The 14309-nt window shown below is 38.2% G+C and overlaps 1 protein-coding gene across 4 annotated transcripts in view; it reads left to right on the top strand.

The window, feature by feature from the left end:
* SSBP2 (single stranded DNA binding protein 2) overlaps positions 1 to 14309 on the top strand; it is a 1934337-nt gene that overhangs the window by 1706923 nt on the left and 213105 nt on the right. For all 4 annotated transcript variants that reach the window (XM_044064241.1, XM_044064242.1, XM_044064244.1 and 1 more), the window contains exon 10: positions 4823 to 4871. In XM_044064241.1, the coding sequence (XP_043920176.1) occupies positions 4823 to 4871 (49 nt within the window). The remainder of the gene's footprint in view (positions 1 to 4822; positions 4872 to 14309) is intronic.

Below are 14309 nucleotides of genomic sequence, written 5' to 3'. Positions count from 1 at the left end.
AAGTTTTTGGTGGAAGAAGGGGGTATGTAGAAGAAGAGGATGAAGAAGGGTTGAAGGAGGATGTAGAATAGGTAGGTAGAGAGGGAGGAGAGGGGTTAATTGGGGGAGTAAAGTTTGACAGAGGTCCAGATTTGGGGTGAATATCTCCAGAGAGAAATAAATTTAGGGTAGTTAGGTAGAGTGGGGGGATGTTTGTGATGTAAAAGTGAAGTTTAGGTTTAGATTTGGGGAAGAGTAAGGGGAGATTCGAAATTTCTGTACTGTAGAGGAGATTATTAAAGTAGTTAAATAAGGAGGGAGAGATAGTGAAAGATTAAGTGGTACAGTCATCTTTTAGTGAGTAAGACAGACTAGGTGAAAGGTTGGAGACAGAGGTTAGTATGGTCGGAAATTAATATAGAAATGCCATAAAGTACAGGACAAAAGAAAACGAGGAGCATGATCAAGGAAGATGTGAAGAGACAGAGGAAGAAGTTAAGGGATGAGGGAGAAGAACTGAAGAGGTTGATTAAATGTGGAAGGGAAGTTGGGAGGTTGTTACAAGTTTTGAAAAGTAGAGTAGCTAGGGAGAAGAGGCAGGTATAAAAGTAATTTGGTATAAGATAGAAAGGGAAAAGGTGGCTTGAACCACCACACCTACTAGCATTGAACCAACTTGCAGTTGCCCACATCATTATACACCAACCCGATAACTGTCCTTCCCTAAAAATTTTAATCCAGCCATACTCCACTTACAGTACCCTTCACTCATCCGACAAACTGCTAGTAAAAGTTACCAAAGCCAATAACAGCTTTGGTGAAACCCTGTTTTCTAAAAAAAAATAGCAAAATCCTGGAACTCCATACCCCAACACATAAACAACACCATCTCTACCACCAATTTTAAACTGCTGCTCAAGGAACACCTATACAACAATTGGCAATGCTTGTGTACTACCACAGGATGATTTTTTCATACCCCCATCTATCCCTCTTCTTCGTTTTCTCTCATCAATGCATACAAACAACTTCCCCTCCCATGCCACCAAAATCCTAATCTAACTTCCTGCTACTCCTAACTACATGTCTGGCAGATGGGAACATGAAACGTATTCCTTCCTTTCTTGAGCCTAACATTTTGAAATCCTACATTAATTGTACTGCATATAAATGTACTGCTGTTATTAATAGTTTCACTATTAATCCACTGAAGCAAATAACTTATGATGTTATTTCTAACGTATAGTTACCTATAGTAACCTAAAGTAGCTGGATAATAAAAAGGAACTAAATAAGAGGAATGAGATGCTTCCAACCAGGTCCGTCTTCACTTTGTAGGCCTACTAGGGCCACACCCCCAACTAGTCACTTCTCATTGGACATCCCTCAACCACGCCCCTTCCACAGTAGCATAAAAGCAGCACAGCAACAGCTCTCAGGTCATTCTGACAAGCGCTTGGGGAGCGCACAAATAGTCCTTTTTAGGACTCACACATAGCAAAAAAACCGAAGATCTGTTCAAGAAGAAGGACAACGGAGATCGACACCACCGCGGAACACAGAAGGACACAACAGCAGCTCTTCCCAGAGCCCATTGTGTCCATACACAAAACAGCTCTTTTCAGAGCTCACGTGGATCTGCACCTTACACCAAACAGCTCTTCTCAGAGCTCACAGTACACCAAACAGCTCTTCTCAGAGCTCATAGAGATCTGTATAAGCTCTGGTAAGAGCAACCGGAGACACATTGAAGAATAAAAAAAAAGGTTCTTATTAGAGCTACCACCAATACCCGAACAGGCATTCAAAACACAAATCGGCCCTTCTCAGAGCTCACAGAAATCTGTATCAGCTCCGGTAAGACCAGCCAGAGGCACAGACACAGCTTTGGTGAACCAAACAAAACAGTTCTTTTTAGAACTACTGCATCTGCCCGAAAGGGCATTCAAAACACAAAACAGCTCTTCTCAGAGCTCATAGAGATCTGTAACAGCTCTATATAGAGCTCCAGCTGCCCACAGGGCTAAAACAGCTCTTTTTAGAGCTAGCTCCACCACCGACTACACGTGGAAATCTGTTCACCATTTAAGATCAAGAGTGAAAGGCTTTGTAAAATTGGTTATTCCTTCCCTCCGGCAGGCATCACTCAGGATCGAAAACCCAAGAGGTCCACACCTATTTTTGTGGTTTTATTAACCTATGTATAATCAAGTACGATATTTTGCTCTCTATTGTTTTCCTTTTAAATTCTGTGTATAACTACGCATGCAGCTTATTATGTTTATGTAAGGTTTATACTGTCGGAATCTATTACATTTTCATTTTTCTTTTGTTGGAACTTTTCTCCCCAGGCCTCAGCTGAAATGGGTTACTAGCCCAGGCAGACCTTACCAGTAAACAAATGTAAAATAAAATAAATAAAATAGGAGTGGCCAAAGAGCAGAAAGCTAGTGAGGATTGGAGGAATTAAACAGGAAGTGTGGCCTGTTTCAAAGGGTGTGGTTAGTATGGCTAAAGTGTAAATTCTGGAATAAGTAGGGATGGGTGGAAAAGGCGGTAGGGTAGGGGAGAGGAGTGAGCCTGAGGGCAGTGAGGGCGAATGGAGCGGGTTTAACCTAAAAGCAATGTTCGTGGCAGTGTTCAAACCTAATCAGCAAGAAGTCAAACCATGTAGGTATTAATCCTTATAAAAGATAAAAAGCCTTTCCTTTTAATCCAAGAAATTAACAAAAATAAGACTAAAATGTATGCTGTAAGATATGATGCTAATAATACAGGGGGACCACCAAAAGCAGATGTAAAACAAAGAAACTTGAGATATTAGCTACTGACTAAACGTGAGCAACTGCAGGGAGCAATGCAGCTGCTGAATACAACAGCAGTTAAGCAGCAGTTGTAGATCAGAGGAGTCGGGCGAGGGGAAATAAAAAAAAGTGAAAGCGAGAACTTTAACTAATCCCTGCAATTTGAGAAGAGGATGAGAGAAAACTAGGAAGGTGTGGGGGGAACACCAGCGTCCCAGTGATGTGTAACACCAAAACTAGTTAACAATTAATGACGGACTGTGAATAAAATGTTTAAACATACGCGCACTTTAATTATCTTGGCAATATCAGATGTAGTGAGCAGTACTAAACTAAAATGCGTCTCCCAAACATTCAGGTTAGATTGCAGGTCATAAGAGCAAATCTGTCTCACGAAGACCAATAAAAAGTACAAAAAGTCAAAATAGCCAGTGATAGAATCTCCAGTTTAAAGATTGCACATCACCGGGCACACCAACAGGTAACTTACAGTAACTATAGGAATCAATCAGAGGAGGTCAGAAAAGTTTGGGAAGAGAGATTAGAAATGCACTTCACAAAGGAACAGTGGGAGCACATATGTATGGCTCCTAAATATTTAACAGAGTCAAGAAGATTTAGGATTTCTGCCTGGAAGTGTTTGCATAGATGCTTTCATTACCCAAGCATACTCCAAAGAAATTTTCCTCAGGTAGGTGGCAGATATTGGAGGGATGATGGGGAGAAAGAGGTAACTGGGACCATATTTTGGAAATCTAATGAGTTGGCAGACTTCAAAAATTTCCTATAAATTACTCTGTCGAGAATACAGGGTGAGCAAATGAGTGCAATTACAGAAATTATTTTGAGCTGGGATGCAGGATCTGAGTTACCTAGTCATAGTAAGGCCTTGTTAAGTTTATTTTTGGTGGCTGATAAAAAAAGTTACTGAAAATGGAAATCAAAGTCTAAATCAGTTATACCTGAAGTATTGAATATTGTAACAGAAATAAAATAACAGAAGCTGGGATCTTTACTAAAAGTAAGGAGTAAATTACATAGAATAAAATGGAAATTGGGGGAACAATACATGCAGAACAATGTTTTAAATGCAGAATGAGGTTTAAGAGATGGCATGAATTGAATAATTTATGTAATATGACCTATATTATAGGATATATAACAATTCATGTGAAGTATAACATTTGTAAATATGAACTTGTTAATATGGTTTGATTACTTTTATATAAATGTAAGTTTGCCTGTGTCACAAGTGATAATTCAATAAAGGTGTTTAAAAAAAGAAGCACTTTTTGCAGTGTTCCTGTCATTTGTCAGAACTCCAAGAGTCATAATTAGAAAACGTGACTGTAGAGACTGTATTAATATCTACTGCATGGCTAATCAAGGGGACAGGAAGAGAAGGAAACTGCACAAGAAGAGTTGGATGAAATTTGTTTGCATTATGGTGAAATCAGAGAGAGCTGTGTGGTCAGTGGTTGGAATAATATGTATTCCATATTGTGTGCTTTGAATAGCAGTTGACAGCACGTAGGACTACAACTGTGAGCTGTTAATGAGCTGCTTCATGTGCCTATGGCACAGGGTTTGATTTTTTTTCACCTTCATCTGTCTATTGTGTGATTCTGAGCACCAGACAGTACTCTCAGGTCACCTCTGAAAAGAGACAATTTATCCAATGGACTTAGCTGGTCATCAGATAGATGAAATTAAAAAAAATGTCTTTTCTTTGTATTACATCACAATATCTAGAAAGTTAAGGCAACATTAAGTATCAGTTTAGTATCAGTATCCATTGCATCCTTTGTATACTTTAATTGAAGTGATAATAGATGAGAGGTTTTGTCTCAGTATGATCATCTAACCTAGCTGTAGAATGCAGAAATATGTTTGCATATTGCTTTATATGATGTGCGTTAAATTTTTTTTGTGAAAAGCGAAACAGACTTCTGTGATAATAGCAGTTACTTTTACTGTTGAAACTGGAAAGCATTTATAACATTTTGAAATAAAATACCATCTGGAAATCTTGTTTACAGGGGTCCAGGAGGCAACAGGCCATGGCCAAATCCATCTAATGCCAACTCTGTAAGTACATAAAAGTGACATAACTTTAGAAGAATTTTATTCAGTGAAGTTGTACATAGAAAACTGCTGTGTTGTTAAAAATAATACCAATAGATATCTAAATAGTGAGTTTCTGTGATCACTACAAAGTTACTCGTGAAAAGAGCTGATGTATGTTTTCAAAATACCATACTGTGCTTTTATTTAATGTACAAATGCACTAAAATTGGATTGTCACTCATCAGATTTCAAACTTAGCACAAGCTTACCAAAGAATTGATAGTATAACCTACTGCTTGTGTCTTTGTGTTCCTGTAAATACTTGATATTTTAAAACCTTTATTGATTTACCACTTATGACATAGGCAGTCATATTTATATAAATGAAAACAAGCTGTATTAATATTTTTGTAGTTACAAACATTATACATCACATATATTCTCCTGTATAATTATCATCAGGCCAACAGTTCATACATTGCTCACTTCCTGCCTCCCATTAAACCTCATCCTCCTCCAAAACATTATTCTGTATGTATTGTCCCCAGTTTCCATTTTTAGGTAATTTGCTCCTTCACTTTTCTAAAAATTTCACTTCCTGTTCTTTTATCTTTGTTACAATGTGCACTGTTTCAAATACAGTTGGTTTAGACTTTGATTTACATTTTTTAGTAAGTTTTTTTTTTGGTAGACACCAGAATTAAATTTAACAATGTTTTAGTATGTCTAGACAGTATCCCAGCTCAAAAAAAATTTCCTTTGCTATACCCATTTGCTCACCCAATATTTCTGACAGAGCACGCTAGAAAATTTTTTAAAGTCTGCCAACTCATTACATTCCCAAAATGTGTTCCCACTTACCAATTTCTTCCCCATCACACCACCAACATTTTGTCATCTACCTGTGGAAAAATTCTATGGAGTCTGCCTGGGGTACACAAATACCTGTGCAAGCATTTTCAAGCAAAAATGCTAAACCCTCTAGAGGTTGTTGCATATTTGAGAGCCATACATATGTCCTCCCATTGTTTCCTTGTAAATTGCTAATCACTTCTCTCTTCCCAGTTTTTCTAACCTCCTGTGATTGATTCCTGTAGTTATCGTGCAATTTTTATATGCCATACTAATATCCCTTTTTTCACAGCAGTTTTTGTTCTAGATTCAACTAAAATCTCTGTTAGAGCAGGTCTTTCACTGAGGATTCCTCTATCCCTTTCTAATTGCCTATTATACTATAATAGCAATCCTAGACATGGAAGGCAGTCTCTAGCCTGCAGTCTAAATGTCTTCTTGTCCTCTTCCTGTTCTTTTATGTTTTCCTACCAATTTGCTCCCAATACTGTAGTTCCTTTGCCAGTTTTCTCCAGTAATTTCCAGCCATGTCTTGTCTGTTCTGTACCCATAATTCCATTTACCCCTGCCATCAGAATCTCCTTTGCCCATTGTTGTGTTGGCTTAGTTCTTAGAATCCTTGCTGCTGCTTTAGGAATATAACGTTTTTCAAGTGTAAGAAAAAGCTGGAATCAGCCAGCCTTTTCCATTCAAAGGAAGTTAAGCATCTAACATCAAGGCTCTCCTTTGAGGTTCCTTGATTGGATTCAACCTGTCCATCAGTCATAATTGAGCAAAAGCCTTGGGAAAACCCCTGTTCTGTAATATCCATGTGCCTGTACTGATACACACTATGATGCAACATGTCCATTGCATAATTGCTCTTCTCCAAAGTCCTGCCAGTTTGCATCGTCAGTTTTAATCATGATGTTTGTAGATCATTGTGTATTGTACTTAGTCAGCCACTGTAGCTAGATAGCATGTGCATACAAGTTACTGAGTACGTGCAATATCGGTGCCATTTTGTATAGTCAGTCAGAATTAATGCAACCATGAATGGAGATGCACATGCGAGTGTGTTTGAAGTAATGAGCCAGTAATTTAGCTTAAATATATGTTCCAGTTACAGCTCCTGATGTATTTATGTACAATAAACAACGTGAACCCATTACAGTGCCTCAGTGTCTCATTTGATAGACAAAACATGCTAATATAAGGAAGCCTTACATTTGCATGCTTGAACATCATAGTATCATAGTATAGTAGTAGAATACTAGGCTGTCAGTCTAAAGGTAATTTTTAAGCCTGGAAATACTTCCCAGTAAAATTTGATAGTTGTTTCCAAAGGCTTTTTGGGGTATATATACTTGGGCATGCGTGGCTGTGCATTTACAAGCCTCCTTTCTCTAATAGAGGCATAGATGACAGACCAAGGTTATATGTACGGTTCCCCATCCACTGATCAAAGTTTCGCTTGCGTGCATAGATGAACTCTGTTTCACATGGATCGGAAAGCTGTTCCAGAGAAAGGAGAGACATATGCCTGTCACTCCAGCCTGTCCTGTTTATGTTCCAGTCAAGGTTTAGGTCCCTCGAATAGGTGTTCATGATGCTGTTTGTTTTATGGATGTGCAGCAAGTCCATTAGAGTTGAACCAAAGGATGCTTTTTAGGCCAGCGTTATGATGCCTTCAACATCTTGTAGGAAACAGAATATAAAGATAAGGCTTTGAGGTAGTACACATCGGATTTGTTTTCCACACCATGTATTCTTTTTGCAAGGAATCTCTGTGGGCACTCCAGTTGTTGCATATGCTTAGCCAGATAAATACTGAAGGGGCATTATACTCAGTAACTAGTCTTATGAGAGCAGAGTACAATGGAGGAGTGACATGTTTGGATCTAGATGACATACTCCTACTTAGAAGTTGTGTAACAAAATGATTTCCTCACTACAGTAGGCATACAATGGTCACATGTGAAATTGCTGTCTACCTGCATTCCCAAATCCCTGACTAGAGAGTCTTCTGTTAGGGGTGTCTTGCCCATCTAGTTGTTCATTGAGGTAGCAATCTTTCTGGAAGATTCTATGATACACTTTTTGTCATTAAGTTTTAGAACATGACACTGACACCAGTTATTAGTTTGTGTCAGGCTTTCTTTGAGGATTTTTGTGTCATGGGGGATTCACTGACTGCACCGAGTTTGAAATCATCTCTGAACTTGGTCAGCCAAAGGCTTTTGATGTTAGGCTTAACATCAGTGAAGTAGATGTCAAACTGGAGCAGCCCCAGCATGAAGCCCTGAGGCACCCCATTAGTGACCAGGCTTTTTGTGGATGGAGATGCCCCTGTTATAAAGTCTTGGGTACTGTCTGTAAGCCAACTGGCTATCCAGCAGGCAATGTAAAGGGCTTTACCTCATTTAGTAAATTTTTCTGCAATGCACGTATAGAGTATTGTGTCACATGCCTTGGCCAGGCTGAGGTAGGCAGTAATATACATTTTGCCCTCATCCATTTCACTTCACAAAGTGTTCACATGATCATCAGATTACTAGCCAAAGCACTCACTGCCTTTTTCTTTCTTGTATTGGAAAACAGCATGATGTAGGTTATCTGCCACGTGTCAGCATTTCAGTCCTGCCACTTTGACGCCATCTGTAGAAACTTCTAACTTACTTTCCAGACAAAAGAAGATGGCAGCTGTTGCCATTCTCTCCCTGACCTGGACTTTTGGACAATGACAGTGTACCAGGATAGGAAATGTCTGTTTTTTAATTTTAATTTTTATGTTTACTTTTAAATGTCTGCTATCCATGAACTTACCTGGGGAGCCCTCCCCTTGAACAGCTTACCTAACATGGCATCCCTTGCAGCACCTCTGGCTACCTTGCTTGTTTTCTTTTATAAATGATGCAAGAGATCCTATAGCTGTTGAGAAGAAAAGGCAGTGACAAAATAAATGCTGCCTGTTGCTGCAGCAACCCACACAATTAAAAACACACACACACACACACACACACCGAGAATGCTACAGGAAAACAATACACCAGCCTAGGAGAGAACCTGACAAAGCCAGAGATGGTGGGGGGGGGGTCTAGTCCATGCACCAGACAGGACACATACAAGACCATACATATAAAAGGCAAAAAAAATCCTTCCTGCCTCCTCTGTTGCTTGTCTGATGCTGATTGTATGGCTGTCCCCTCTCCAAATTACAGAGGAAAAACTTATACCTACCTGCAGAGACCATCCCATGCTAGGTCAGAATCACTCAGATAATTGTCAGTATACTGTGATTACCAAAAAGGCATTGTTCTGTAGTGGAAGACGCTGAGCCCCATTTTACCTGTCCTTGGACCTCTCTTCCTCCTCAAACCCTTTACACATTGTTGACCTGGCCTTACTTTCTCTGTATCCGGACCACTATCCCTTATCTTCTTCAGGAATCTGCTCTGAGGTATCTCAGCTCAAACAAACTAAGCCTGGTTGCTGGATGCTATCCAGTCTAAATGATTTAAAAAATAAAATTCCTCTTACAACCTATTTAGCTACAATGATTTCAAATGGTTACTGTAACAAAGTCAAAGTTAGACATTTTTAATTATTGAAATCTGTTTCTTTAATTAAACTCTGTCTTCCATGCTCCACCAAATCTTGAATTATCCATGGATCTAAACACTCTATTGTTAAAAGTTAACCCCCATTTTTAGCACTGTCTTACTCCAGATATTGAAACGAATTTATCGGCAGAGTTCATTTTGCTTACAATTTTACAGTAATTTCAGTACTTGGTTTTATGGTTTAGCTGCACCATATCATGCATGCTTGTGTCTAGAAGGCATGCGTGTGCGTTCCAGTCATTGTTTATAATACATTGTGTTTCAAATGCACTTTCAGTTACTGAAATTGCAATCCCTAAAGATGTGAAAATGTAAATTTTTAAAAGCTGTACATTTTTTTGTAGGTAGAGGATCCCCCTACAATCCCTATCTTCTTCAATATAAATATCTCCATAGTCACTACACTTTAGAGGTAGGGGTCAAATTTGACTTTTTCAGTTTTGGGGCATGCAGTTCGTCTTCTCAAAATTATTTATGTATCACTGTAGATCCTTAGGTCAGTGGTTTATCTCAGAAAAAAAAAAACAGTTTTGAAACTATTTGGAACACAAATGTTTACTTATTTATCATTTGTCCAGTGAAGCTTTGTGACTCCTTATTCTTAACATGCTTTCTCCCTTCAGTGTTTTTAACAAGTCTGTAGAAATCCAAAGCAGATGTCTGCTGATACAGCTGTGCATAATGACAGTGCTGCCTGATACTGATGTAAAAATTGAGATCTATTATGTGTCTGTACCTATAATATTTGGTGTCTCTTAACCTCATTCCTCTCATTTAATGCCTCTCTAAAAGCTGTTAGTGTGTCTCAACCTTATTCTGTCTGTGTTCACTTCATAGCACTAGCCCAAAACTATGCTCACTCTTAAGTGTCTGATACATGTTTGTCTTGTGGTGTTCATTCTGTGCATTTTATGATGGCTTTAAATGCCTACAGTATGTAGTATAGTGCAGTAATTTATCAGTTATCACATTTGTATGTAGAATCCCTTGCACTGCATTACTTTTTTGAATGATTTGCCCGATTTTTCCTAATTGGCATGTAGAGAAGGAATAATTTGTGGCTTCATTGTTTGCATATTATCTTGTGTATCCAAATATGATGCCTAGATGGTACATTATATTTGGAGTTGGGATAGATATATGTTTAGTATTCAGATCAAACTAGTCCCTTCTCCCATTTCCTATCTGTAATGAGTTTGCCATAAGTTAATAAGCTGCAGTGCTTTTCACAGGTGTAACGCCATGCTGCGGGCTTGCTGTGGAGTCATGGAGTTTGGTTTATTTATTAAAGCTTTTGAACTGTTTAAGATGGTAGACTTTTATATCAAGGTATAGAATCTTCTGTTTTGGTAATGAACTACACAGCACAAAGAATATAACAAGTGTTAGAAGGATTAAGAAATGAGCAGTTGTGTTGTTTTGGTAATGAACTACACAGCACAAAGAATATAACAAGTGTTAGAAGGATTAAGAAATGAGCAGTTGTGTTGTTTTGGTAATGAACTACACAGCACAAAGAATATAACAAGTGTTAGAAGGATTAAGAAATGAGCAGTTGTGTTGACTCTGATGAAGGGGAAGCGAAAGAAGTAAAATGAGAGTTCTGGCAGTTTGACTGGATTTGATGTGAAAAGCCTGTCATGGGAGGAATAATGTGAAGTGTTGAAAGAAGTTTTTGTTGCAAACACGATCAGTTATGAAGACATAATGAAATTGTGCCATTTCAAGTATTTGGGCCTGAAACCTACAGTTATGCAGCTTACAAGCATGTAAAAAAGTTTTAATCCTAAACCTGGTGAAGGTAGTTGAGTGATACAGTGTTGAATCTTGTATGAGATAACTTTCCAAATCAGCAACCATGCATGTAGCTTAGTTAAAAAAAATAGCTCAGGACTTTAATTATGGCTAGCCATTAAATGAAGGAAGAAGACAAGACTAGCTTGAGCTTAGATATTAGGAAAATGGATAAATATGAACTCTTACAAATACAAGCTTTCTGCAAGTGAGCATTATATTTTAATTGTATAATAAGTGCCTTTTACTGTTACATTATATATATTAAAGGCACACAGTTTGCTCTTTCTGTATGGTCTAAGCATGCAAGGTACACAACAGTGGAACAGATTGGTTGTAGTATGTAGGCATGTTCTGTCTGACACAAGCATCTTATGTACCAACATACGTTTGGTTCTCATTTTGAAGTGGAGCAGTGAAGTCATTTTAATTGTGAGTTGCAATTTCTGTATAGTGCTGGAAGGCTAAAATGGATGTAACATTTACAGTGGACAGCAAGTTAGTGTGCTTGCCTGTATGTTTTGCACTGTTTGTGTGTGTGTGTGTGTGTGTGTGTGTATATTTGTATATAAACATGCATATTTTTTATGCTTCATATCATTATGCACAAACAAGTCCTCCTGTACATCTCTTCACTTCAGCAACTTGTGGAGGTGCCTTTGAGATGGCTTCATGAGTGTATTTGTACATTCCTTTGACCACAACTTTATGCTGTTCAATCCCAGTACTTTGGTGTGCAGTTATTGTGAATCACATCCAAAATGTTATTCATCTGCGCACTGCAGTTTGCAAAGCAGCATCTTACTACAGTTTCTAGTGGTACACAGTTATGCTGTTCAACTTGGTCTGCATAAACTGAGTATCAGGGATTCTTCTACTGTGCAGCCCTAGACATTGCCAACTACCTTGAGGAATCTTTCCCACAATTGGTATTCTTTGCATAATATATATGCTAACATATCAGTTAAATTTGCTGTAAAGATCATGTATAATGGCACAAAAGTACCTTTGCTTTTTGCATAAAAAGTGTTCGCATGCATCTTGCATCTTTATACAAGCGAACACTTTTTCATGCAAAAACAAAAGGTCGTTTCACACATTTTATAAGTAAAATAATTTAAAAATTGCATCAGAAAGTGGAAGACTAAACTTACAGAGTTGTATTTACAGCATTGAAATTAATGGGTGGGCAGGAGTTGCTTAATGTCAGTTTGGGTTCCAGCTCTAATTATGATGGATTAGCATGGTTAGGTAATTGTGAATTAGTTATGTAATTGGCAAGCTGTTAAATTAACAGTTTAGCAAAACACTTAATCCTTTTCATTTAACAGTTTGGGAGTTACATAACTGATTCAGTTACTTAGCCATGCTAATCCGACATGTTGAAACTCCTAATGATGTGGACATCCTACAAAAGGGCCTCACTGAGACAGATGCCTGGTGTCAAAGCCATGAACTCAAGCTCAATGCCAAAAAGTGCATTGTCATCCCCTTTGGTACAAACTCTGTACCCATGAGCTACCACATAGCTAGTAGTCTACTTAACACCGAAAGTGTGATAAGAGACCTTGGGACACAGGTGGACAGTAGTCTCTCCTTTGATAATCACATTGCCACAGTAGTCAGGAAATTCTTCTAAGTGGCACACCTCATCACAAAAGGTTTTTCATCCAGAAAAAAAGAGGTCATTGTTCCCCTCTACTCATCACTCATTAGACCCATTATAGAGTACAACTCCCCTTTTGGTATGTACCTCACAAGACATCTACAACAACTGGAAAGGCCGCAGAAATACCTCATAAAGAAGATTACCGGCCTCGAACAGATGCCCTACGGAGACCATCTCAAAAGACTCCAGCTTTACTCCGTTGCATATCGCCTACTCACTGGCAGTCTCTGCCTAACATACAAAGCTATGTCAAACCCAGAGCTGTTGGACATGCTCCACTTAAAGAAATCCCAATCCCTCCGAACTACATGCTCTAGGGACTTAAATCTTGTCACCACAATAAACAGAACATGCTGGAGGAATAGATTCCTGTCCCAGAGACTTCCCATACTCTGGAACAAACTACCTATCTATATCAAACAAAGCTCCTCATTAGCACTCTTCAAGAAAAATCTTGATGATTGGATGGGAAATAAGAAATTCACCCCAGGGATCACCTCTGTGGCTCTGCTCGACAGGGGCACAGGAAAATAATTTTCTTGGGTGGCGAAAGCCAGGGTACCTTTTTCACTAGGGTTTTATAGGCCCTAGGGCCGATAGTCTAGTACCTACCTATGAACCTATGTTACTTAGCAAAGTTTTTTATCAAAGATACCTGAATTAACAAAACTCACTGACCCTAGAAAGGAGACTGTTGGGAGCTTGAAAACAAAGCATTTGGACTACATTTTGCATCCAGGGAACTAAATGTAAAGTATATTTAAAATACTGCACTTATCTTACCATTTAAGTCAGTTCTGTGTCATTCCTATTGTGTTTGTTCTGTATCTGAATTTAAAGCTATAAATTTAAGGCATTTTTACAGTTGCAGTGCTTTACAGTCTGCTGTGCTTTTTAAATGGTTTCTTTGATGTTCCAAAGTGTTTAAATAAATTCTGAGCAGGCACTCATTTTATTGCATTTTTACTGTCTACTGAATCTGAAGCTGCATCTGTAAACTGATTTTGGTTTTACAGCAGCCATTATTATTTTTTTGAGCTATAAAGTAGATTATTAACATTGCTCATCTACTTCTTTGTTGTGGTCACTTTTCAAACTTAAAACAAAAAGTCAGCTTTGGCCAGTTTGGTGAGTTTAAAGTAGAGCTTGTGGTGAATAAACCCAGCCTCCTCCCCAGTATTTTACATTATACAAGTAGTCAGCTATTTTTGTCTTGGGACTGAAGCATGGAAGCTTGAAAACAAGGCACTGTGACTACATTTTGCATCCAGGGAAGTACATTTAAACTACATTTAAAGTACTGCATTTATCTTACCATTTAAATCATTTTATGTGTTTCCTGTTTTGTTTGTTATGTATCTGAAGTTGAACCTATAAACTGAAGGCATTTTTATAGATGCAGTACTTTTCAAGTTGTTTCTGTGCTAAGCCCAGGTATTTAAATCATTTCTTAGTGGGCTGTCATTTTATTGCGTTTTTACAATAGCTCTTCTGAATTTGCTTCTGTGCTGTACCTAGGTGTTTAAAATAATTTCTGAGTGG

Source organism: Protopterus annectens, chromosome 2.part2, assembly GCF_019279795.1.
Source record: "Protopterus annectens isolate FY-2018-M chromosome 2.part2, PAN1.0, whole genome shotgun sequence".
In the NCBI taxonomy this organism is placed as follows: domain Eukaryota; kingdom Metazoa; phylum Chordata; order Ceratodontiformes; family Protopteridae; genus Protopterus; species Protopterus annectens.
This window is presented reverse-complemented; position numbering and strand designations above follow the sequence as displayed.